General features: G+C 55.1%; 2 protein-coding genes across 6 annotated transcripts; both read left to right on the top strand.

Moving 5' to 3' along the window:
• The first annotated feature begins 2526 nt into the window (after window positions 1–2526).
• SLC12A9 (solute carrier family 12 member 9) lies at window positions 2527–18480 on the top strand. Of its 5 annotated transcripts, none has more exons than XM_017533538.1 (14): window positions 2527–2664; window positions 4007–4229; window positions 4450–4584; window positions 6052–6183; window positions 7204–7512; window positions 9179–9286; window positions 9395–9506; window positions 10542–10699; window positions 10806–10888; window positions 11636–11760; window positions 11916–12108; window positions 12266–12440; window positions 13542–13688; window positions 17193–18480. In XM_017533538.1, the coding sequence occupies exons 2-14, from the start codon at window positions 4049–4051 to the stop codon at window positions 18077–18079; spliced, it is 2745 nt and encodes a 914-aa protein (XP_017389027.1). In that variant the 5' UTR covers window positions 2527–2664; window positions 4007–4048; the 3' UTR covers window positions 18080–18480. The 5 variants fall into 5 exon arrangements, with proteins under 5 accessions (XP_017389027.1, XP_017389028.1, XP_037596212.1 ...); XM_017533539.2 differs by having other exon boundaries at window positions 2537–2660; XM_037740282.1 differs by lacking the exon at window positions 2527–2664 and adding an exon at window positions 2682–3360.
• Window positions 18481–18568: 88 nt separating this feature from the next.
• TRIP6 (thyroid hormone receptor interactor 6) lies at window positions 18569–25056 on the top strand. Its single transcript, XM_017533561.2, has 9 exons — window positions 18569–19072; window positions 19319–19446; window positions 19566–19691; window positions 19954–20325; window positions 21869–21962; window positions 22073–22242; window positions 23011–23189; window positions 24375–24495; window positions 24774–25056. The coding sequence occupies exons 1-9, from the start codon at window positions 18964–18966 to the stop codon at window positions 24903–24905; spliced, it is 1431 nt and encodes a 476-aa protein (XP_017389050.1). The 5' UTR covers window positions 18569–18963; the 3' UTR covers window positions 24906–25056.
• Window positions 25057–25259: the final 203 nt, after the last annotated feature.

Genomic DNA, 25259 nt, shown 5'->3' with positions numbered 1-25259 from the left:
TTGAGTCTCACTGCGTCACCCAGGCTGGAGTACACAGGTGAGATCTTGGCTCACTGCAACCTCCACCTCCCAGGTTCAAGTGATCCTCAGCCTCCTGATTAGCTGGGACTACGGGCACCTGCTACTGCGCCTAGGTAATTTTGTATTTTTAGTAGAGATGGGGGGGTCCCCATGTTGGTCAGGCTGGTCTCGAACTCCTGATCTCAGGTGATCTACCTGCCTTGGCCTCCGAAAGTGCTGAGATTACAGGCGTGAGCCAACATGCCTAGCCTCCCTCCCTCCCTTCCTTTTCTTTTTTTGAGATAAGGTCTTGCTCTATCACGCAGACTGGTATACAGCCATAGGATCATAGCACACCGCAGCCTCCATCCTCCTACTTCAGCCTCCTGAGTAGCTGGGACAAGAGGCAGGCACCATCACACCTGGCTAATTATTTTATTTTATTTTGTAGAGATGGGGTCCCACTATATTGCCCAGCTGGTCTGGAGCTTTTGGGCTCAAGTGATCCCCCTGCCTCAGCCGTCCAAAATGCTGAGATTACAGGTGGGAGCTTCCACACCCAGTTCCTTGTCACCATCTTGGAGCCAATCAAACTAGTCCTGAATAAAGTCTGCCTTACTGTTTTAACAAGCATCAGGTTTTTTCTTCAACAAGCGCAGTAGAAGTGGCGAACTGAAGAGGAGGGCTGCAGTCACTGACAAAGACAAGGTCCAGGGCAAAACCACAGAGTAACAGGGTAAGGTGGAGGGTGAGATTTACGGAAGCAGAGTCCAGTGATGGACAGGTCAACCTAGGCCAGGGAGTGCTTATAACTGATGCTGAAAAAAAAATTTTTTTTTTGAGACAGAGTCGAATTCTGTTGCCAAGGGTGGAGTGCAGTGGTGTGATCTCAGCTCACTGCAACCTCTGCCTCCTGGGTTCAAGCGATTCTTTTGTCTCAGCCTCCCAAGTAGCTGGGACTACAGGCACATGCTTGAGTTCAGGAGCTCCAGAGAAGCCTGGGCAACATGGCGAAACCCAGTATCTACAAAATAGTAAAAAATTAGCCAGGTGTGGTGGTGTGCGCCTGTGTAGTTCCAGGCACTCGGGAGGCTGAGGCAGGAAGATGCTTGAGCTGAAAAGGCTGAAGTTGCAGTGAAGGGAGATCTGGCCACTGCACTCCAGCCGGTGTAATCGTCCCTGGATCCAAAAAAAAAAAAAAAGGAAATGTATAGTCTCCGAATTCAATTTCCTAATCTGAAAAATTGAAATAATAGTGGTACTGGCCGGGCGCAGTGGCTCATGCCTGTAATCCTAACACTTTGTGAGGCCGAGGTGGGTGGATCACCTGAGGTCAGGAGTTCAAGACCAGCCTGGCCATCTAGAGTGAAACCCCATCTTAAAAATAATAATAATAATAATAATAGTGGTACCTACCTCGGAGAGTGGCTAATTTAATGCAATGCTATTTGGAAGGGATAATTTATCGAACCTTTAGGTATTGTTCTAAAGTGCTTAGGCCGGGCGCCGTGGCACACGCCTGTAATCCCAGCAGATCACCTGAGGTCGGGAGTTTAACACCAGCCTGACCAACATGGAGAAACCCCGTCTTTACTAAAAGTACAAAATTAGGCGTGGTGGCGCAGGCCTATAATCCCAGCTACTCGGGAGGCTGTGGCAGAAGAATCGCTTGAACCCAGGAGGCGGAGGTTGCGGTGAGCCGAGATGGCACCATTTCACTCCAGCCTGGGCCACAAGAGCAAACTCTATCTCAAAAAAATAAAATAAGATAAAGCCTATTAGCTCATTGGACTCACGGGAGGTTCGAGTCTGTGCCCATTTTACACCTGAGGACGCATTGACAGGCGGTACTGCTGTTCATGGCATCTGTAAAGAGTGAAGAAGGAGTCTCAGCTCTCAGCAGGGTTCACAGGCTCTAGCATTTCTGCTGGAGGTGAGAACACTACAGGGAGGCACGAGAGCGGGCATCAGACAGAGCAAAGGGACCCTGGACCCACATCGGTGGCCAATGGCTCCCTCCGGTGGCCGAAGCGAAGAGCGCAGCTGGATCGGGCGCAAGAAAGGATCCCAGCAGGGGTGAGGGGCGAGGCTGGGACCCCGCGGAGGTTCTAGGGCTTTGAGAGGTTGGAGGATTAGGACTCCAGAAATCCCGAACGAAGGGGGCCGGAGTCCCCGTGACGCACCTGACCCAGGTGTGGCAGCGCCGCCCACCTCCCGGCCGCCTTCGTCCGTCCTCACACGCCCACTTTAGCTGGGTAGCAGCTCCCGGCACCTAGGAGCTCGGACTGGGGTCCGGCCCCCGCGGCGGCGATTATGTGCACCAAAATGCTGGAAGCTCCGACACTCGCGGCCCACGCCCTGTCGGAGACGCCGGTCTTCAGGGAGACCGGGGCTGCAGGGCAATCGTTGGGTGCACGTGGAGCTGGAACTGGAACCTGGCAGGCTGGGGAACGCAGAGGGGGCGGAGCTTCCCCGGGCGCGCCCACGGGGCGGGGCCGGGGACCAGGACCAATGGCGAGCGCGTGCTGGTGGGGGTGGGGACAGGCTCCGGGCCTGGCATCCCGGTAGCCGCGGCTGTCTTTTCCGGCCCGCGTCCGCTCTCCGCCCGAGGCGGAGACCCCAGGCTCGCGGGGATCGCCCCCGAGCGCTGCGTCCTGCGGGTGGGTGAGTGAGTGCCCTGCGGCCCGCCGAGCTGTGGGGTGCAGCTGGCCGGGAGGGAGATCCTGGCCCCCTTACACCCCAGCAGGCGCAAAGGAGCAGGAGCCCGGGTGAGGGGAGGAGGACCCGGGGACCTTGAGTTGCTCGGTGGGAGCCGGCCTGTGTTTCTGTTTTCCTAGTCGAGGGGTGTGTTTGGGTTGGTAGAGTTTGGAGTGGGGATGGGAGGAATCTGGGGAGGCTCATTTGGATGGGAGGAATCTGAGGAGGCTAGGGAGAGGAAGAGGGGCTTTGAGATGGATTGAGGGAGAGGATTGACGGAGGGCGTGGCTTTGGAAGAGTTGGAAGTTTCTTGCTGCCTGTGGGTGCAGTGATTGCATGAGGAGTTTGGTAGGGGCGGCTCGGGACACCGAAGGAGGAGATGGGGAAGGCTGTCCTGCACGTAACTTACTTCCCTTTTGGGAGATTTGCTTCCTCTTGCAATGCTAGTTAAGGAAGGAGAGGCTGGAGAAGACTGTGCCGTCAGAGAACCTTTGCCTCTTTCCAGACCCGGTGCCATCCCTAGTGTCAGGAACATAAGGGAAGGGGTGGCCCCCAGCAGCCGGGAGGGGCCCTGAAACCCCTGCTGTCGGGTTTGGGGTACCACTTCTTTGTGGAGGAGTGGCTGGTACCATTTGCAGCCTCACCGGCTCTTTCGAGTTGCTGGTAAGCAGGGTGTGGGGGCATTCCTGTTTTCTTGAGGTTCTCTTTTTTTGTTTCTGTCTTGAGACAGGGTCTTGCTCTGTCAGCCAGGGTCTCGTTCTGTCAGCCAGGCTGGAGTGCAGTGGCTCAATCTGGGCTCACTGCAGCCCTATTCCTCCAGGGCTCAAGCAATTCTCATGCCTCAGCCTCCTGAGTAGCTGCAATGACAGGTGTGTACCTTCACGCCTGGCTTTTTGTTTTTGAGACAGTCTCACTCTGTTGCCCAGGCTGGAGCGCAGTGGTACAGTGTTGGCTCACTGCAACCTGTGCCTCCTGGGTTCAAGTGATTTTCATGTCTCAGTCTCCCAAGTAGCCAAGACTACAGGCGTAAGCCACCACAACCGGCTAATTTCTGTATTTTTAGTAGAGATGGGGGGTTTCACCATTTGACCAGGCTGGTCTCGAACTCCTGACCTCAGGTGATCCAACCGCCTCCTCCTCCCAAAGTGCTGGGATTACGGGTGTGAACCACTGAGCCCAGCCAATTTTTGTGTTTTTAGTAGTGAGCAGCTTTCTCTTTTGGGGAGGCTTCTGGGTGTTTGGTTAGTGGTGTTTGGGGGTGGGTATGCTCTCTGGAGCTGCTTTTGATGTAACATAATCTCCTTTGCAGGTCACCTAACCCATTTGTGGTTTCCTCTGCCTGTGCGAAGCCATGGCCAGCGAGAGCTCGCCTCTGCTGGCCTACCGGCTCCTGGGGGAGGAGGGGGCTGCCCTCCCTGCTAATGGGGCTGGGGGTCCTGGAGGGGCATCTGCCCGGAAGCTGTCCACCTTCCTGGGTGTTGTGGTGCCTACTGTCCTGTCCATGTTTAGCATAGTTGTTTTTCTGAGGATTGGTGAGTGGGCCCTGGACGGGGAGGGCTGAGGGGACATGATGGGGAGGGGTGGGACTGGGATGACATTAGGAAGCGGCCCTGGGGGATGTGGGTGGCTGAAGGGCTTGGGGAGGGCTCCCTGTGAGCTTGCGTTTAGCTCCACCCTGGATCGATGCAGACCCAGTGGGTGGGGGATTTGGGGTGTGAGTCCCCATGACCTGACTTGCTGCTCCTGCCTCAGGGTTCGTGGTGGGTCATGCTGGGCTGCTGCAGGCCCTGGCCATGCTCCTTGTTGCCTACTTCATCCTGGCACTCACCGTCCTTTCTGTCTGTGCCATCGCCACCAATGGAGCCGTGCAGGGGGGCGGAGCCTACTGTATCCTCCAACATCAATGGACTGGGGTCTGGGCTGGGGTCTAGGCTGTTCTGCCTGCTAGGGAGGGTGGGGAAGGGGCCATTACATTTGTTGGCTAAGGGGCAAGACAAGTGTTTTTTTTTTTTTTCATTCTTAAAATTTTTTTAGGCTGGGTGCGGTGGTTCACGCCTGTAATCTCAGCACTTTGGGAGGCCCAGGTGGGAGGATCACTTGAGGCCAGGAGTTTGAGACCATCCTGGCCAACATGGTAAAACCCTGTCTCTACTAAAAATACAAAAATTAGCTGGGCATGGTGGCATCTGCCTGTGATTCCAGCTACTTGGGAGGCTAAGGCAGGAGAATCGCTTGAACCAGCTACTTGGGAGGTGGAGGTTGCAGTGTGCCAAGATCATATCACTGCACTCCAACCTGGGCAACAGAGCAAGATTCTGACTCCCAGGCTGGAGTGCAGTGGTGCCATCATAGCTCACTGCAGTCTCGACTTCCTGGGCTCAAGTGATCCTCCTGCCTCAGCCTCCTGAGTAGATGGGACTATAGGCGTGTACCACCACCCCTGTTTAATTTTTAAATTTTTATTTTTATTTTTATTTTTTGAGACAGAGTCTTGCTCTGTTGCCAGACTGGAGTGCAATGGTGCGATCTCGGCTCACTGCAACCTCTGCCTCCCAGGTTCAAGTGATTCTTCTGCCTCAGCCTCCCAAGTAGCTGGGACTACAGGTGAGCGCCACCACGCCCAGCTAATTTTTGTATTTTTAGTAGAGACGAGGTTCTACCACGTTGGCCAGGATGGTCTCGATCTCTTGACCTGGTGATCCGCCTGCCTTGGCCTCCCAAAGTGCTGGGATTACAGGCGTGAGCCATCACAGCAGGCCAATTTTTTAATTTTTTTTATAGAGAGGGAGTCTTGCTATGTTTCCCAGGCTGGTCTTGAATTCCTGGCCTCAAGTGATCCTCCTGCCTCAGCCTCCCAAAATGCTGGGATTACAGGCGTCAGCCACTGTGCCTGGCAGGGCAAGTTTTAATGAATGTGCAGCAGGCAGGCTGGTATAGTGAAGAAGATCAATATTGCCCTACACGTTAATGCCAGTTTCTAGTCTAACAATCTTGTCTGTTAGGCAGTGATTTTTTTTTTTTTTTTTTGAGATGGAGTCTTGCTCTGTCGCCAGGGTGGAATGCGGTGGGGTTTCACCATGTTGGCCAGGATGGTCTCAACTTTTTCCATCTCGTGATCCGCCCGCCTTGGCTTCCCAAAGTGCTGGGATTACAGGCGTGAGCCACCGAGCCTGGCCTAGGCAGTGATTGTTTTACAGATGCAGAAACTGGCACTCAGTGGGTATGAGCGACTTGTGCAAAGCCACATGGCTGGGGACTGGCTGCACTTGGGTGAAATGCTTCGAGCCGTGGCGCCTTCCTCACGCCCATTTCAGTTTTTTTTCCCTTAATGCTCACCCCTGCTTCCACTTTCAGTCATGATCAGCCGGACACTGGGGCCCGAGGTCGGCGGCAGCATTGGCCTCATGTTCTACCTGGCTAACGTCTGTGGCTGTGCCGTCTCCCTGCTGGGACTGGTGGAGTCTGTGCTTGACGTCTTCGGGGCCGGTCTGTGCTTTGTCGGCTCTGGGCATTTCTGCGGGTTTGCAGGGTCTGGGAGTGTGCAGTCATGAAGGAGAAGGTCCTCTCCAGGCGAGGGGCAGAGTGAGCCATTACCTTGGCTTTCCGGAGCTCCTGCTGTGTGGCCAGCATCATGCAAGAGATGTGACATCCCCGATATTGTCCTTGCCTGCCGGGAGCTAACCAGTCAGAGAGACTGGGCTGAGATTCTTGAAATTGACAAGACCACCAGGGAGAGCTAAGATGCTGGGTTAGAGCTAAGAGGGAAGTGGGGAAGGTGGTCTCTCTGACAGCAGGTGGGCAGAGGGGGGCTTGTCTTGCCCCCCTCTGGGACTGGGACTTGGTCCCTTCTTTTTTATTTTATTTTTGAGATGGAGTCTCGCTTTGTTGCCCAGGCTCGAGTGCAGTAGTGTGATCTCCACTCACTGCAACCTCTGCCTCCCAGGTTCAAGTGATTCTCCTGCTTTAGCCTCCTTAGTAGCAGAGATTATAGGCAGCCACCACCACGCCTGGCTAATTTTTGTATTTTTAGTAGAGACGGGGTATTGCCATGTTGGCCAGGCTAGTCTTGAACTCCTGATCTCAAGTGATCTACTTGCCTTGGCCTCCCAAAGTGCTGAGATTACAGTCGTGAGCCGTGGTGCTCAGTCCCCCCCCCTTTTTTTTTTCTTGAGACAAGGTCTCACTGTGTCATCCAGGCTGGAGTGCAGTGGTATGATCTTGGTGCAGTGCAACTTCTGCCTCCCAGGCTCAAGCGATTCTCCCACCTCAGCCTCCCAGTAGCTGGGACTACAGGCGCATATCACCATGCCTGGTTAATTTTTGCAGTTTTTGTGGAGTTGGGGTTTCGCAGTGTTGCCCAGGCTCATCTTAAACTCCTGGACTTAAGCAATCCTCCCACCTTGGCCTCCCAAAATGCTGGAATTGCAGGCGTGAGCCACCCACCATGCCCGGCCGGTGGAGTGCCTTAGGATCAGGCCTTCTAACTCTGTCCCTACCTCTCTCCAGATGCCACAGGGCCCAGTGGCCTCCAAGTCCTGCCCCAGGGCTACGGCTGGAACCTGCTGTATGGCTCCCTGCTGCTGGGCCTTGTGGGTGGGGTCTGCACCCTGGGAGCCGACCTCTACGCCCGGGCCTCGTTCCTCACATTTCTGCTGGTCTCTGGCTCCCTGACCTCCGTGCTCATCAGCTTTGTGGCTGTGGGGCCAAGGAACATCCCCTTGACTCCTCGGCCTGGCCGCAATGGCTCCTCCCTGCCGCCTCGATTTGGCCACTTCACCGGCTTCAACAGCAGTACCCTGAAGGACAACTTAGGCGGTGAGCTAGGCACTGTGGTGGCCGGGATCTCGGGGTGAGGAGTGGGCAGGCATTGGGGCTGGACCCTTAGAATCCCTGGATGAGTAGAGGTGTCAGAGGGAATGTGGGGCAGGAGGTCTGGAGCGCAGAACAGTGCAGCTTCATTCAGGCCTGTCCAGTGTGTGTTTGGCCTTTGGGGCAGGAGGGAGCCCACAAGACAGTCCCTGCTTTAGAGGAACTTGTGTTCTAGCTGGGGAAAGATGTGTATTCAGGAATCAGTCCAATAGCACAGTAAGGCCCAGCATGACTTACACAGATCTGGATCACCCAGGAGTGAACAGAAGGGAGGCCTGACTATGGGCTGGGAAGGGCAGGAGCCGTGGAGCTGGAGGTGGCCTGAGATAGACGGGTGGGGGATTCAGCCAGGAGCTGAGAGCAGGGAGGGAAGGCATCTCAGGAAAGAGCTTGAGACTGGGTGTGGTGGCTCAGGCCTGTAATCCCAGCATTCTGGGAGGCCAAGGCAGGAGGATCACCTGAGGTCAGGAGTTTGAGACCAGTCTGGCCAACCCTGTCTCTACTAAAAATACAAAAATTATCTCAGTCAACATTCTTGGGAAGAAAAAGAAAAAAAGATACAAAAATTAGCTGGGTACAGTGGCAGGCACCTGTAGTCCTAGATACTCGGGAGGCTGAGGCAGAATTGCTTGAACCCGGGAGGCAGAGGTTGCAGTGAGCCAAGAATTCGCCACTGCACTGCAGCCTGGGTGACAAGAGGGAGACTCTGTCTCCAAAAAATAGTAATAATAATAAAAAAATTGAAAAATACAAAAATTAGCCAGGCGTGGTGGAACATGCCTGTAGTCCCAGCTACTGAGGAGGCTGAGGCATGAGAATCACTTGAACTCAAGAGGGGGAGGCTGTAGTGAGCTAAGATCGCCACCTCTGCACTCCAGCCTGGGTTTCAGAACGAGACTCTGTCTCAAAAAAGTAAATAGGCCATGTGCGGTGGCTCACACCTGTAATCCCAGCACTTTGGGAGGCCGAGGAGGGTGGATCACCGGATGCCAGGAGTTTGAGACCAGCCTGACCAACATGGTAAAACCTCATCTGTACTAAAAATACAAAAATTAGTCAGGTGTGCTGGTGGGCACCTGTAATCCCAGCTACTTGGGAGGCTGAGGAAGGAGAATCACTTGAACCCGGGAGGTAGAGGTTGCAATGAGCTGAGATTACACCATTGCACTCCAACCTGGGTGATAGAGCGAGACTCCATCTCAAAATAAATAAATAAATAAAAATTAAAAAGTTAGATGGGCATGGTGGTGCATACCTGTAGTTCCAGCTACTTGACAGGCTTGAGCCCAGGAGGTAGAGGCTGCAGTGAGCTATGATGGTGCCACTGCAGTCCAACCTGGGTGACAGAGCGAGACCATGTCTCTAAAAATTAAATAAATAAATAATAAATAAAAGAGTGTGGATTAGGGCCTGGAGGGAGGAATATCAGAGCATTTCGGGGATGTGGCAGTGCATCTGGCTGACCCAAGGCCAGTGCAGGGGCAGGCTGGGGTCTTGGTGAGGGCAGTCAGGGGAGGCGGGGGGGCTGTGGAATGTGTGGAAAGGGTGGCTGAGAGGCCTGGATCCCTGAGAGGATGCTGACGTCCTCTCCCTCCTGGGAGCATCCTCCTAGCTGGCTATGCTGAGGACTACACCACGGGAGCCATGATGAATTTTGCCAGCGTCTTTGCTGTCCTCTTTAATGGCTGTACAGGCATCATGGCTGGGGCCAACATGTCAGGTGAGAGTTTCTGCCTGCCGCCTCCTGGGGGTGTGGGGCTGCCACCATGAGGGACCCAGGGGGACGGCGGGAGGGCTGACCTCGCCCCTTCTGCTCCCCTCCCCACAGGGGAGCTGAAGGACCCCAGCCGGGCCATCCCTCTGGGCACCATTGTCGCCGTCGCCTACACCCTCTTCGTCTATGTCCTGCTTTTCTTCCTCTCCAGCTGCACCTGTGACAGGTACCTGGGGAGGGATGGGGGTGGAGTGTCAAACAAGGTTGCTGCACCTGGGTCACCAAGGGAAATACAGGCTGAGGGATTGGGGAGCAGAAACCCAGCTTGTTGGGGTGGAGGGAAAATAGGGGAAGTCTGGCCACTGGGGATTGATAGCCCGTAGCCAGCGGCTGCCATGGACCTGGTACTGTTGCAGGCACTTAGCTTGGGAGCGAGGGTGGGCAGTGACTTTCTACTAAGTTTGTATTTCTGTAAATATTTGGCCTCTTGTGCATACACCATTAGGTGTGACAGCTGGGTGTGGCGGCTCACACCTGTAATCCCAGCACTTTGGGAGGCTGAGGCAGGAGGATCGCTAAAGGCCAGGAGTTCCAGACTAGCCTGGACAACATAGCAAGACCTTCCCCTCAAATACAAAAATTAGTCAGGCGTGATGGCACCTGCTTGTAGTCCTAGCTACTTGGGAGGCTGAGATGGGAGAACTGCTTGAGCCCAAGAGGTCGAGGCTGCAGTGAGCTGTGATTGCAGCACTGCACTGCAGCCTGGGGGTTGGAGTGAGACCTTGTCTCTTAAAAAAAAAGGAAAGGCGTGGGCTCGGTGGCTCATGCCTGCAATTCCAGCACTTTGGGAGGCTGAGGTGGTGAATCACTTGAGGTCAGGAGTTTGAGACCAGCCTGGCCAACGTGGTGAAACCCTGTCCCTACTACAAATACAAAAAATTAGCCGGGTGTGTTGGTGGGCACCTGTAATCCCAGCTACTCAGGAGGCTGAGGCAGGAGAATCACTTGAACCCGGGAGGCGGAGGTTGCAGTGAGTGGAAATCGAGCTACTACACTCTAGCCTGGGCAACAAAAGTGCAACTCAGTCTCAAAAAAAAAAAAAAAAAAGAGAAAGGAAGGACCAGTGAGTGATTAAATCCAAGGCCGCCCAATGAATACCAGGCGTATCCCTTTAGCACATTTGATATCTGAATCTGATCCTTAAGATCAGGGCTGGGGCTTTTCCCATCCTATGACATGACCTCCCTTCCCTCCCTCCTAGGACCCTGCTGCAGGAGGACTATGGGTTCTTCCGCGCCATCAGCCTGTGGCCCCCGCTGGTGTTGATCGGAATCTATGCCACCGCACTCTCCGCGTCCATGAGCTCGCTCATCGGTGCCTCCCGCATCCTCCATGCCCTGGCCCGGGACGACCTCTTCGGTGGGTTCTCTGCCTCCTTGCTGGCTCGGAGCATGCCCTCCCTTGTCTCTTCTGTGTACCCTCTAGGCCCTGGCTGATGTGTCTGCTGTGGATTCTGTTTTTCTAGGAGTGATCTTGGCGCCGGCCAAGGTTGTGTCCCAAGGGGGAAACCCCTGGGGAGCTGTACTGTATTCTTGGGGCCTGGTGCAGGTGAGACTTTTTCAACGGGCCCTTTCCTCACCCCACCAGCTGGCAGGATGGGGGTGCAGTTAGATGCAGGCTGGGAGACAAATGCAAAGGCCAATGCATTTGCACTTGGGGTGCACTGGTACTCTGCAGGTTTCACTGGCACTTTGTGGGGTTCACCAGCACTTTGCAGGGTTCACTGGCACCCTGAGGGGGTTTGCTGGTACTTTCTGGGGTACACTGGCATTTTGCAGGGTTCACTGACACTTTGTGGGGTACATTAGTATTTTTCAGGGTTCACTGGTACTTCGTGGAGTACCCCAGCACTTTGAGGGGTTTGCTGGCACTCTGGGATGTACTAACACTTTGTGGGGTTTTGCTGATACTTTGGAGGTTCAGTGGCTCTCTGTGGAGGTACACTGGTATTCTCTGGGGTTCACTGACACTTTAGGGGGTGGACTGGCACTTTGGAGGACTCACTGGCACTTTCCAGCATTCATTGACACTTTGGGGTTCACTGGCACTTTCTGGGGTTCATTGACACTTTGGGGGTATGCTGGTACTTTTCATGATTCACTGGTACTTTCCAGGGCTCACTGATACTTTGGGGGTACACTGGCCCTTTTGGGGGTTGACACTTTTGGGGCATACTGGCACTTTGCAGGGTTCACTGGCACTTTCTGGGGCTCATTGACACTTTGGGGATGCACTGGTACTTTGGGGGTACACCGGCACTTTGGATCAATGGCATACCTCTTGGCCCCTGCCCAGCTGGTGCTTCTGGCCGGGAAGCTGAACACGATAGCTGCTGTAGTCACCGTCTTCTACCTGGTGGCCTATGCTGCCGTGGACCTGTCCTGCCTGAGCCTGGAGTGGGCCTCGGCCCCCAACTTCCGGTGAGAGACTCAGAGGCCTGTGTCCCTGGAGATGGAGAGAAGAAGGGAGGAATGGGAAAATGCGGAGGACTCCGGCCCAGGCGTGGGGCTGGGGACTGCAGCTTGGCACGAGGCCGACCCTGAGCTTCCGTCCCTCCTTCCCTCCGTGTCCGCAGCCCCACCTTCAGCCTGTTCTCCTGGCATACCTGCCTGCTGGGGGTGGCCTCCTGCCTGCTCATGATGTTCCTCATCAGCCCCGGTGCGGCCGGGGGCTCCCTGCTCCTCATGGGCCTGCTGGCTGCGCTGCTCACTGCGCGAGGAGGCCCCAGCAGCTGGGGCTATGTCAGTCAGGCCTTGCTTTTCCACCAGGTACGGGGAGCTGGGGGTGGTGGGGAGGGGAGAGGGAGGCGGTCAGGGAACCCCTTCTCCCTCCCTTCAGTCGGAGTTGGTGTTCCCATCCAAGAGGTGCCAAACAGGACTGTGTGTTTGATCTTGCCACTTCCCCACCACCTCCCACTGTACCCAGGTGCGCAAGTATCTGCTCCGGCTGGACGTCCGGAAGGACCACGTGAAGTTCTGGCGGCCCCAGCTGTTGCTGCTGGTGGGGAACCCCAGGGGCGCCCTGCCTCTGCTGCGACTGGCCAACCAGCTTAAGAAGGGGGGGCTTTATGTGCTGGGCCACGTCACCCTGGGAGACCTCGGTGAGCTGCCCTCCCACACATTCGCTCACATCCTTCTCTTACCTTACCGTTTTTTGTTTGTTTGTTTTTTTGGAGACAGAGTCTCGCTTTGTTGCCCAAGCTGGAGTGCAGTGGGACGATCTCAGCTCACTGCAACCTCCACCTCCCGGGTTCAATCGATTCTCCTGCCTTCTCCTGCCTTAGCCTCCTGAGCTGGGATTACAGGCACATACCACCATGCCTGGCTAGTTTTTGTATTTTTTTTTTTTTTTTTGAGATGGAGTTTCACTCTTGTTACCCAGGCTGGAGTGCAATGGCGCAATCTCGGCTCACCGCAACCTCCGCCTCCTGGGTTCAGGCAATTCTCCTGCCTCAGCCTCCTGAGTAGCTGGGATTAGAGGCACGCGCCACCATGCCAAGCTAATTTTTTGTAGTTTTAGTAGAGACGGGGTTTCACCATGTTGACCAGGATGGTCTCGATCTCTTGACCTCGTGATCCACCCGCCTCGGCCTCCCAAAGTGCTGGGATTACAGGCTTGAGCCACCGCGCCCGGCCTAGTTTTTGTATTTTTAGTAGAGATGGAGTTTCACCATGTTGGCCAAGTTGGTCTCAAACTCCTGACCTCAAGTGATCTGCCCACCTTGGCCTCCCAAAGTGCTGAGATTGTAGGCGTGAGCCACAACGGCCAGTCCCCAACCCCCTTTTTTTTTTTTTGAGACAAGGTCTTGCTCTGTCACCCAGGCTGGAGGGCAGGGGTGCCATCATAGCTCACTGCAGCTTCAACTTCTTGGGCTCAAGCGATCCTCCTGCCTCAGCCTCCTGAGTAGCTGGGACTACAGGTGTGTACCACCAGGCCTGGCTACTTTGTAGAGATGAGGTGTCTTTATGTTTCCCAGGCTGGTCCGCAACTCCTGGCTCAAGCAACCCTTGCACCTTGGCCTCCCAAACTGCAGGGATTGCAGGCATGAGCCGTGACACCAGCCCCTTTCCCCCTTTTATCTCCTTCCTAGTGAATTCTCCAACCAGCCATAGCCCTGCCCAGGCCCATCTGTGATTTGGACTCTAGGAAACATTGAACTTGGCCGACACTGGCTGCCTTCCTTTCCTTATCTTCTCTGTAGACTCCCTGCCCTCGGACCCAGTACAGCCTCAGTATGGGGCATGGCTGAGCCTGGTGGACCGGGCCCAGGTGAAGGCTTTTGTGGATCTAACCCTCTCACCCTCCGTGCGCCAGGGGGCTCAGCATCTGCTGCGAATCTCGGGCCTCGGTGAGATGCTCCTCCCTGGATCCCCTCAGCCTTCCCCTGTGGCTACTTCAAATCTCCGCTCCCCTCCCCTAGAGAGTCAGCCACAGATTGCAAACTGCAAAAGGACCCTATAGTCCAGAGCAGATAAGACAGTGCTCAAAGATAATAGCCGCAGACAGTGTGCGATAAGGTCTCGTAGGAGATGCTGGGGACTAGCAATGGGGTGGGCGATGCTGTTGCGGTTTTTTCCTTCTCCTTTTTTTTAAGACAGAGTCTCGCTCTGTCTTGCCCAGGCTGGAGTGGTGCAGTGGTGCGATCTCGGCTCACTGCAACCTCCGCCTCCCGGGTTCTAGTGATTCTCCTGTCTTAGCCTCCTGAGTAGGGAGTGTGTTACACTTGTGTGCCACCACGCCTGGCTATTTTTGTATTTTTAGTAGAGATGAGGTTTCACCATGTTGCCCAGGCTGGTCTTGAGCTCCTGACCTCAGGTGATCCACCCGCCTCGGCCTCCCAAAGTGCTGGGATTACAGGCATGATCCACTGTGCCTGGCCTTTCTTTCTTTTTTTTCTGACCTAAAAATTGGGGCATAGGCACTGAAGAGTGTATTTTGAGGGACAATGGAGCATTATTTGAATCTCCAGCTGCCTCATCAAATCAGATGGTGGTTTTGTTTTTTTCTTTTTTGAGACAGAGTTTTGATCTTGTTCCCCAGGATGGAGTACAGTGGTTCGATCTCGGCTCACTGCAATCTCCACTTCCTGGCTCCAAGCAATTCTCCTGCCTCAGCCTCCTGAGTAGCTGGGATTATAGGCATGCGCCACCACACCTGACCAATTTCATATTTTTAATAGAGATGGGGTTTCTCCATGTTGGTCAGGCTGGTCTTGAACTTCTGACCTCAGGTGATCTGTCCGCCTTGGCCTCCCAAAGTGCTGGGATTACAGGCATGAACCACTGCACCTGGCCCCCAGATGGTTTTTAGCCGCCAGCGTTCAGAGGAAGGAAGGCCAGCCACTATATAGCCAGCAAAGGTTTTGTGGAGAGATGGTAATTCAGCCAGGCTTTGAAAGGGGTTGGGAAGTAGGAGATGTAACATGCCCCGTCCCCCACCCCCAAGCCACAAAAGATGCCGGAGGCCGCGTGGGGCTGAGTGGGGCTGACGCTTGTGGATGGAGTGGTGAATTCTCAGCTTTTAGCGCTGAGGCCACCAGGGTCATCCATGCTCAGTCACTGCCTTCTCCTTTAATCCTGGACCAGTGCCTGTCACCAAAGCGCATGCTTCCTTCTCTATTCAGAGTCTGGCTGAAGTTCAACTGTGTTGGACATTGCCCGGTTCAGTGAAAATCGGACTCTGGGAGATACTCGGGAGGGGGCGTGACTAGCTTATTTTGCAAGATCAGCTGGAGTTCACACCTGCCCAGATGTTTTAGGGTGTTGGCAAGCATCACTGAGCCATAGAGCATCTGAGAGCCTGGTCTTCACCTTTTGTGCAGAGACTACTATGCTCATGAAATTTATCCTGTGGAAGATATTAGGCTGGTACAAAAGCAGTTGTGGTTTTTGCTCTTATTTTTGGACAGGGTCTCACTTTGTCACCCAGGCTGGAGTGCAGTGGCGTGATCTCAGCTCACTGCAACCTCTGCTTCCTGGGTTCAAGTGATTCTTCCATCTCAGTATCCTGAGTAGCTGGGACTGCCAGGTGCACACCAGCACGCTGGCTAATTTTTGTATATTTTTGGTAGAGATGGGGTTTTGCCATGTTGCCCAGACCGGTCTCAAACTTCCGATCTCAGGTGATCCGCCCGCCTAAGCCCCCCAAAGTACTGGGATTACAGGCGTGAACCACCGCACTAGCCTGTTTTTGCCATTTTAATGGGGAAAAAATGCAATTACTTTTGCATCAACCTACTCCAGTAAAAGGAAAAGTATTTCCTTTAAATGGTGGATTCTCCTGTCATAGAGAATTTGATTTATGGGTTGAGCAATGTTTGTTTCATGAGAAGCGGTCTTAGAAGAGGTCTCTGAGTCTCTCTGTAAACTCAGCCTGGTTCAAGGGGGGGAGTTACCCGATTCCACTTGGGTTGTTCAAAAATTAAGAACCAGGAGCTTGTTGGCAGGTACTTGGGGCATTGTGGTTGGCACGTGCCCAGCTTGGTGTCTCAGAGTGTGGCCTCTCATGCTGGGTGGAGGCAGCATGTGTTGACATACCTGCCCCAGTACCCACCAGCCGTGAGCCTGTGGGTGAGTGACTTCATCGCTTGGTGCTTCGGGTTCCGTATCAGTAAAAAGAGGAGACTAAATAGTACCTACCTCACAGTGTTGCTTTAAGGTTCAAATGAGTTAAAACACAAAGTGCTTTCTATAGGACACAGCCCCTGGTAAGCGAATACCATGCTATACCACCATGATTAGGGTCTTGCAGTAATAGAAACATACTGGGTAGCCCTGGCTCATTTTTTCCTTTTTTTTGAGACTGAGTCTTGCTCTGTTGTCCAGGCTGGAGTACAGTGGTGTGATCTTGGCTCACTGCAACCTCCACCTCTCAGATTCAGGCAATTCTCATGTTTCAGCTTCCTGAGTATAGCTGGGATTATAGGTGCCCACCACAATGCCCTGTTAATTTTTGTATTTTAATTCTTTTTGAGACGGAGTTTCACTTTAGTTGCCCAGGCTGGAGTGCAATGGTGGGATCTCGGCTCACCACAACCTCCGCCTCCTGGGTTCAAGCGATTCTCCTGCCTCAGCCTCCTGAGTAGCTGGGATAACAGGCATGCGCAACCATGCCCAGTTAATTTTATATTTTTAGTAGAGACAGGGTTTCTCCATGTTGGTTAAGCTGGTCTCAAACTGCTGACCTCAGGTGATCTGCCCGTCTTAACCCCCAAAAGTGCTGGGATTACAGGTGTGAGCTACCGTGCCCAGCCTAATTTTTGTATTTTTAGTAGAGATGGGGTTTCACCTTTTTGGCCAGGCTGGTCTCAAACTCCTGACCTCAGGCGATCTGTGTATCTCAGCTTCCCAAAGTGCTGCGATTACAGGGGTGAGCCACCGTGCTCGGCCCGGTCCATTTTCTCATCTTCCACTAGCAGGGTCTGGGGTGCTGTTCCCCTGGGGATTCAGGCCATGAGCTTGGCTGATCAGGGTGTCTGGTTTGAATGACGGAGTTCGACTCGCATCTCCTACCATGAAACAGATGCCCTGCTAGAAGCTGGGAGCAGACAGTGTCCTACTCTCGCTATAGGATTGGAGTGCTCATTCGTGGCAAGCATCCTAATGCGAACTTTGTCTGTTTAAGTGGAGGAGATTAGTCACTGAGATAATAAAATAAGTGCATGTGAAAGTGTTTGGGAAAAATGAAAAGTCATTATGCAAATGTGCAGAATGTTGCTGTAAGAGCCTGTACACAGTGAGAATGTCATAGCTTATGGCTGACACATATTGCTGTCAGCGCGTGGGAGCGCGATGTAAACTTAGCCTGTGAGCCTGACTCCTGTCTGTTCCTGCCTCCGCCTCTCTGCCCTCAGGTGGCATGAAGCCCAACACGCTGGTCCTGGGTTTCTACGATGACGCCCCACCACAGGACCATTTCCTGACGGACCCGGCTTTCTCCGAACCTGTGGACAACACCAGGGAGGGTGGTTCCCCGGCTCTCAGCACCCTGTTCCCTCCTCCCCGGGCTCCTGGGAGCCCCCGGGCTCTCAGTCCCCAGGACTATGTGGCCACGGTGGCTGATGCCCTCAAGATGAACAAGAATGTGGTGCTAGCCCGGGCCAGTGGGGCCTTGCCCCCAGAGCGGCTGAGCCGGGGGTCTGGGGGCACCTCTCAGCTGCACCACGTGGATGTGTGGCCCCTCAACCTGCTGCGGCCCCGGGGTGGGCCCGGCTACGTGGATGTCTGTGGTCTCTTCCTGCTGCAGATGGCAACCATCTTGGGCATGGTGCCCGCTTGGCACAGTGCCCGGCTCCGGATCTTCCTGTGCCTGGGGCCTCGGGAGGCGCCTGGGGCGGCCGAGGGGCGGCTGCGGGTGCTACTGAGCCAACTGAGGATCCGGGCTGAGGTGCAGGAGGTGGTGTGGGGTGAGGGGGCTGAGGCTGGGGAACCTGAGGCGGAGGAGGAAGGGGACTTTGTGAACAGTAGGCAGGGAGACGCGGAGGCAGAGGCCCTGGCACGCAGCGCCAACGCCCTGCTTCGGGCCCAGCAGGGGCGTGGCACGGGAGGAGGGCCGGGTGGGCCAGAGGGTGGGAATGCCGAGGGCCCCACCACAGCCCTCACCTTCCTGTACTTGCCTCGGCCGCCCGCTGACCCCGCCCGCTACCCCCGCTACCTGGCGCTACTGGAGACTCTAAGCCGAGACCTGGGCCCCACACTGCTGGTTCACGGTGTCACCCCGGTCACCTGCACTGATCTCTGATGCCCCTGCCTCCAGGGCTGGGTAGAGAGGGCCCAGGCAGGCGGCCCATCCTGATCCTTGGCGAAGGAGAAGGGAATCGCTGTGTCCTGTGGTCCTGCCCCTGGGACCTGGAGCCCAGGGGAGGTTTTAAGGGGGTTCTGGGCTTGGGTGTCACACCCACCTCCTTTGGCAGAGGGACCCCAGCACAATAACTCCGGATGGCTGTCCCCACCGTTCAGGGGAGGGAGTCTGCAGCCTCCCTTCACTGGTGCCTTGATGCTAGGGGCTGGCCCTCCTCCGAACTCTGGGCTACCTCAGTTTCCTCATCCTGGCCAGACTTACTGGCCCACTGGGGTGGTGATGTTTTCATTCTGTTTTATTTTTCTAACTCTGCTGACCATGAATAAAAGACCAAAACACTACAGGCTGGCTGAGCCACGCTGGTGGGGAGGTGAGAGGGAGGAGGTGGGAAAGGAGAGCTCTGCAGAGGGGTGGAGATCGGAGCTTCAGCCTCCAGCAGCCAGGCTGCCACGTGCAGGGCTGGGGCGCGGGGCCCAGGGGGCATCTGTGGACTTGGAGACTGGCCCCGGGCCCCACCTCCAATCCCCAGCTGCCCACAGCCCCCAGTGACTCGGGCTCCCCCGGAGAGCCAGTCCTTCTCGGCGGGAGGGGGCCGACTCAGAGATAAATGGCAGTTTAGGGCCTAGGGGGCCACGTGACCCTCCCCCAGGAATGTGGTGACGTCATTGGGGGCGTGGTCGTCCCCAAAATTAGGGAGGAAGAGGAAAAAAAAGCCAGAAAAAGTTTTCTTTTCTGGAGTCCCGAACGAGGCAGGACGGAAGAGGGGGTGAAGGCTCGAGGCTCGGGGCTTCAAGAACGCTGTCCGGAGTTCCCCATTCTAGGCCATGTCAGGGCCCACCTGGCTGCCCCCGAAGCAGCCGGAGCCCACCAGAGCCCCTCAGGGGAGGGCGATCCCCCGAGGCGCCCCGGGGCCACCACCAGCCCACGGAGCAGGTAAGGCAGCCCTCGTGAGACAGAGGAGCCACCCCGCTCTGGCGCTCACCTCTGTCCTCCAGCTCCAGCCTCCCGCCCTGCCGGCTTCCTCCTGCCCCTTCCCCAAGCCGGTGGGAACAACTGCCCGAGATCTCTTGGGACCTTAGATTCGGGGGAGAGGTAAAGAGGGGCGGAAAGGGCAGCTCCCCAAATGCACACCCCTCCTGTCCTCTGCCACCCTACCTTTGATCTCTTCCCTCAACCCAGCACTCCAGCCCCACCCCAGGGGCAATTTTTGCCCCCTCCCATCAGAGCAGTGTTACCAGGCCCCAGGGGCACCGGAGGATCGGGGGCCGGCCTGGGTGGGGTCCCATGGAGTACCCCAGCGCACGCAGGTGAGAACTGGGATTGCTGGGTGGGACGTGCGGGGTCCCCTAGAACCGACTGTGAGAGAGCCAGGGCAGGAGAGGGGCCATGGCGATTTGCATTCTCTCTGCTTCGGCTCCATCCTCAGGGGCTCCCTGCAGACAGGAGTGCCCTGCGCCCCAGCAGCCTGGACGCCGAGATAGACTTGCTGAGCAGCACGCTGGCCGAGCTGAATGGGGGTCGGGGTCACGCGCCACGACGACCAGACCGACAGGTGACTCCCCGGTCCTACCTCTCCTCCCCATCTGCAGCCTCCTGCTTCTCTGGACTCACAACCCCAGTCCACCCCATCATGTGTGTGCTGTGCACCCCAGCATGGAGGAAGCGTGGCTGCAAGTACCAACATGTCAGCCACCTGAGGACGGGACCTTGTCAGATGCACACACCCGTACTGCCCCACACCTGGGGTCATTTCCACAAATGTGGGTCCCAGAGTGGGGGCTTCGCTTAGGCTTCTGGTCTGCGTTTCTCCTTAGGCATATGAGTCCCCGCTACCTCCTGCCTACCGCACGGGCTCCCTAAAGCCGAACCCAGCCTCGCCGCTCCCAGCGTCTCCCTATGGGGGCCCCACTCCAGCCTCTTATGCTACTGCCAGCACCCCAGCTGGCCCTGCCTTCCCTGTGCAAGTGAAGGTGGCACAGCCAGTGAGGGGCTGTGGCCCACCCCGGCGGGGGGCCTCTCAGGCCTCTGGGCCCCTCCCAGGCCCCCACTTTCCTCTCCCAGGCCGAGGTGAAGTCTGGGGACCTGGCTATAGAAGCCAGAGAGAGCTGGGGCCGGGGGCCAAAGAGGAGGCTGCTGGGGTCTCTGGCCCTGCAGGAGGAGGAAGAGGCGGTGAGCACGGGCCCCAGGTAAGCCCTGGGGAACTGGGATGCCAGGTCTTACAGGCAATGGGACACTGATTAGTGGGGAGGCTGGTGTTCTAGGGCCCTGGTTTTTTTTTTTTTTTTTTTTTTTTTTTTTTGTTTTTTTCTTGTTTTTTTGGTACTGGGGTCTTGGAGCGCTCTCGTTTTTTTTTTTTTTTTTTTTTTTTTTTTTTTTTGAGAGGGAGTTTTGCTCTTGTTACTCAGGCTGGAGTGCAGTGGTGTGATCTTGGCTCACTACAACCTCCACCTCCTAGGTTCAAGTGAGTCTCCTTCTTCAGCCTTCCGAGTAGCTGGGACTACAGGCACATGCCACTATGCCCAGATAATTTTTGTATTTTTAGTAGAGATGGAGTTTCACCATGTTGGCCAGGCTGATCTTGAACTACTGACCTCAAGTGAGCCATTGCCTCAGCCTCCCAAAGTGCTGGGATTGCAGGTGTGAGACGCTGCCTGGCCAGGGGGCTGGTTTTGGAGCACAGTCAGAGGTCTGGGATGCAGAGCCGGTCAGGAAATACAGGGCGGGCGGTGCAGGGGAGCAGGATAGAACTGCCCACGGGGAACCGGCACAGTGGCTCACGCCTGTAATCCCAGCACTTTGGGAGGCCAAGACGGGTGGATCACCTGAGGTTGGGAGTTTGAGACCAGCCTGAGCAACATGGAGAAACCCTGTCTCTACTAAAAATACAAAATTAGCTGGGCATGGTGGCTCATGCCTGTAATCCCAGCTACTAGGGAGGCTGAGGCAGGATAATTGCTTGAACCCGGGAGGCAGAGGTTGTGGTGAGCTGAGATTGTGCCATTGCACTCCAGCCTGAGTGACGAGAAGGAACGAAACTCCGTCTCAAACAAAAAACAAAAAATAACTGGCCCCTGGGCTGAGATGTTCTCAGATGAGCTTTCTAGCTGGAACTGCCTGGCCATCTTCAGGGACATACAGCAGTCCCCAACCTTTTTGGCACCAGGGACCAGTTTCGTGGAGGACAATTTTTCCACAGACTGGGGCAGGGGATAGTTTTGGGATGATTCAAGTGCATTACATTCATTGTGCACTTTATTTCTATTATAACACTAATAGAATATGTATAACATGTATAATTGTTTCATTATAGTATATGATAATATATAATGAAGCAATTCTACAACTCACCATCTTGTAGAATCAGTGTGAGCCCTGAGCTCGTTTTCCTGCAACTAGATGATCCCATCTGGGGTTGATGGGAGACAGTGACAGATCATCAGGCCTTAGAGTCTCATAAGGAACACGCAACCTAGATCCCTTGAATGCACATGTGATTCCGTGAAGGCTTCCTATGAGAATCTAATGCTGCTGATCTGACAGGAGGCAGTGCTGGGGCGGTAATGCGGGTGACTGGGAGCGGCTGTAGATACAGATGAGCTTTGCTTGCCCATTGCTCACCTCCTGCTGTGCGGCCTGGTTCCTAACAGGCCCCGGCCTGGGGGTTGAGGACCCCTGTATCACAGCATCAGGAGCTAGAGTAGGACCGAACCCCTGATTCCCACCTTCCAGGTGTCCCTGAGCCAGCCTCCGGAGGATGAGCTGGACAGGCTGACCAAGAAGCTGGTGCACGACATGAACCACCCGCCCAGTGGGGAGTACTTTGGTGAGCTGAGGCTGTGGGGCAGGTGGAAAGCGGGAGGGGAGGCTGGGAGACAGGAGGGACAGCGACTTCCTGGGTCTGTGCAGACTGATGTTGTTTCTGCCTGTCCTCAGGCCGGTGTGGTGGCTGTGGAGAAGATGTGGTCGGGGATGGGGCCGGGGTTGTGGCCCTCGATCGTGTCTTTCACGTGGGCTGCTTTGTGTGTTCTACGTGCCGGGCCCAGCTTCGGGGCCAGCATTTCTATGCCGTGGAGAGGAGGGCGTATTGCGAGGGCTGCTATGTGGTGAGTGGCTGGGGCTGGGGGGCTGGAGTCAGTGGCTGGATGCCGGGGGCTTCTATCCAAGATGGGAGCTAGAATGTCCAAGCCCAGAGGAGGAATGGTGCTAGAAGCCAGGCCACTGGAAGCCATGTACAAACAGGAAGGAATTCTGCAAACATCAAGCAAGTAGCTCAACACTGGTGGCTGAGGGGAAGGACGCAGCTCTTAACAAGCGTGGGGCGTCTTACAGTTAAAGAGAATGTGTTAGATTCCCACGACGCCCATGAGGCAGGTATTACTACTGACTCCTGTTTTTCTTTTTTGAAACAGTTTTGCTCTGTCGCCCAGGCTGGAGTGCAGTGGTGCAATCTCGGCTTATTGCAACCTCTGCCTCCCCTGGTTCAAGTGATTCTCGTGCCTCAGCCTCCCGAGTAGCTGGGATTACAGGCGCCCGCCACCACACCTGGCTAGTTTTTGTATTTTTAGTAGAGACAGGGTTTCGCCATTTGGCCAGGCTGTTCTCGAACTCCTGGCCTCAAGCGATCTGCCCACTCCGGCCTCCCGAAGTGCTGGCATTACAGGCATGAGCCACTCCAGCCTGATTGCTGCTTTTCTCAGAGTGGTTAAATACCTTGTATAGTGTTGGGATCTGAACTTAGATCTGCTCAAGTCCGCTTTTCACCGAATCACATGCAGGGGGCTGCAGAAATAGATGGCTGGCCTGTTGGGGTGCCTGGTGGGCTGCCGTGGGTCCCACCGGCTGCCAGATTTTCCTGCCTTCCTTCCCAACAGGCCACCCTGGAGAAATGCGCCACGTGCTCCCAGCCCATCCTGGACCGGATCCTGCGGGCTATGGGAAAGGCCTACCACCCTGGCTGCTTCACCTGCGTGGTATGTCACCGCGGCCTTGATGGCATCCCTTTCACGGTGGATGCTACCAGCCAGATCCACTGCATCGAGGACTTTCACAGGTCAGGCCCGGCCTCCACCTCGTCTCACAATGTCTGACCTTTCCTGTCTCTCTCATCTCCCCTTCATGCCCCAGGACTGTCTTCCTGTTTCCAACCCCTGGCCCTCCTTCATTCTTTGTTATTATTATTTTTAGAGACAGAGTCTCACTCTGTTGCTCAGGCTGGAGTGCAACGGTATGATGATAGCTCACTGCAGCCTCCAACTCCTGGGCTCAAGTGATCCTCCTGCCCCAGCCTCCCGTGTAGCTGGGACTACAGGTGTGCATGCCACCATGCCTGGCTAGTTTTCTTCTTTGTTTTTTCTTTCGACATGGAGTCTCACTCTGTCACCCAGGCTGGAGTATAGTGGCATGATCTCAGCTCACTGCAACCTCTGCCTCCAGGGTTCAAGTGATTCTCCTGCCTCAGCCTCCCAAGTAGCTGGGATTACAGGCACGTGCCACCATGCCCAGCCAGGTTTTTTTTTTTTTTTTTTTTTTTTGAGACGGAGTTTCGCTCTTGTTACCCAGGCTGGAGTGCAATGGCACGATCTCGGCTCACCGCAACCTCCGCCTCCTGGGTTCAGGCAATTCTCCTGCCTCAGCCTCCTGAGTAGCTGGGATTACAGGCACGCACCACCATGCCCAGCTAATTTTTTGTAGCTTTAGTAGAGACGGGGTTTCACTGTGTTGACCAGGATGGTCTCGATCTCTTGACCTCGTGATCCACCCGCCTCGGCCTCCCACAGTGCTGGGATTACAGGCTTGAGCCACCGCGCCCGGCCCTTTTTTTTGTATTTTTAGTAGAGACAGGGTTTCATCATGTTGGCCAGGCTAGTCTCAAACTCCTGGGCTCAAGCGATCTACCTATCTCAGCCTCCCAAAGTGCAGAGATTGCAGGCGTGAGCCACTGCACCTGGCCTTGTTTGTTTTTTAATAAAGATAGGGTCTTGCTCTGTTGCCCAGGGTGGGCTTGAAAGCCTGGCCTCAAGTGATCCTCATGCCTTGGCCTCACAAAGTGCTGGGATTACAGGCCAGAGCCACTGCACCCAGCCTCTCTCATTCTCTTTGACATCATCCCTTCCCCAGATCTAAGGCCACACCACTGGCCTCTGATTCCCTCCAGTGCCCCACCTTCTCTGGGTCCCACTGTTGGTGCCCTGCAACCCCAGGGATTGATGGCCTTCTTGGTTCTCTTCCCCTCCAGGAAGTTTGCTCCGAGATGCTCAGTGTGTGGTGGGGCCATCATGCCTGAGCCAGGTCAGGAGGAGACAGTGAGAATTGTTGCTCTGGATCGAAGTTTTCACATTGGCTGTTACAAGTGCGAGGTCAGGGGGCCCCAGCATGTGCAAGGGGTTGGCAGTGTCTGGGGTGCTGGGTGGAGCACGAGGGAGGGGGAACACAGAGGTCTCCAGTTGACAGAAATCTGTTTGTTTTTTTTTTGAGATGGAGTCTTGCTCTGTTGCCCAGGCTGGAGTGCAATGGCATGTCTCGGCTCACTGCAACCTCTGCCTCCTGGGTTCAAGAGATTCTCCTGCCTCCCAAGTAGCTGGGATTACAGGCACCTGCCACCATGCCCCACTAATTGTTGCTTCTTTTTCAACAGGAGTGTGGGCTGCTACTCTCCTCTGAGGGCGAGTGTCAGGGTTGCTACCCGCTGGATGGGCACATCTTGTGCAAGGCCTGCAGTGCCTGGCGCATCCAGGAGCTCTCAGCCACCGTCACCACTGACTGCTGAGTCTTCCTAAAAGTACCTGCTGGGTTCTCAGTTCCAGTTCCCATCCATTGATTGATCACCCTCCCTGACATCTACCTGTATGACTTTGTCACCAAATGCTGGCTCCTCTTTCTCCAATCATGAAATAATAATCCCTCCAGTTTGCAAAACACTTTCAAGTCTGTCGTCTCGTCTGATTCTCCCAGTAGCCCATTACAAGCCCAGTCGCTGTTACTGTCTGTATTTTTACAGGTGAGGATGCCAGAGCTGAGAGATGACTCCCCCAGATTGCATGTTTTTTTTTTTTTTTTTTTTTTTGAGACGGAGTTTTGCTCTTGCTGCCCAGGCTGGAGTGCAGTGGTGCAATCTCGGCTT

Source organism: Cebus imitator, unplaced genomic scaffold, assembly GCF_001604975.1.
Source record: "Cebus imitator isolate Cc_AM_T3 unplaced genomic scaffold, Cebus_imitator-1.0 Scaffold82, whole genome shotgun sequence".
NCBI lineage: Eukaryota > Metazoa > Chordata > Mammalia > Primates > Cebidae > Cebus > Cebus imitator.
The sequence above is the reverse complement of the archived record's forward strand: the minus strand, read 5'-3'. Positions and strand labels throughout refer to the sequence as shown.

Bases quoted from the DNA above. Each gene is read 5' to 3' on its own strand.
- SLC12A9 (XM_017533538.1), top strand. From the start codon at position 4,049: ATGGCCAGCGAGAGCTCGCCTCTGCTGGCCTACCGGCTCCTGGGGGAG. The intron at 10,700-10,805 runs GTGGGTTCTCTG...CTGTTTTTCTAG, and splicing joins GGCCCGGGACGACCTCTTCG to GAGTGATCTTGGCGCCGGCC. The intron at 13,689-17,192 runs GTGAGATGCTCC...CTCTGCCCTCAG, and splicing joins GCTGCGAATCTCGGGCCTCG to GTGGCATGAAGCCCAACACG.
- TRIP6 (XM_017533561.2), top strand. From the start codon at position 18,964: ATGTCAGGGCCCACCTGGCTGCCCCCGAAGCAGCCGGAGCCCACCAGA. The intron at 20,326-21,868 runs GTAAGCCCTGGG...CCCACCTTCCAG, and splicing joins GCGGTGAGCACGGGCCCCAG to GTGTCCCTGAGCCAGCCTCC. The intron at 23,190-24,374 runs GTCAGGCCCGGC...CTTCCCCTCCAG, and splicing joins TGCATCGAGGACTTTCACAG to GAAGTTTGCTCCGAGATGCT.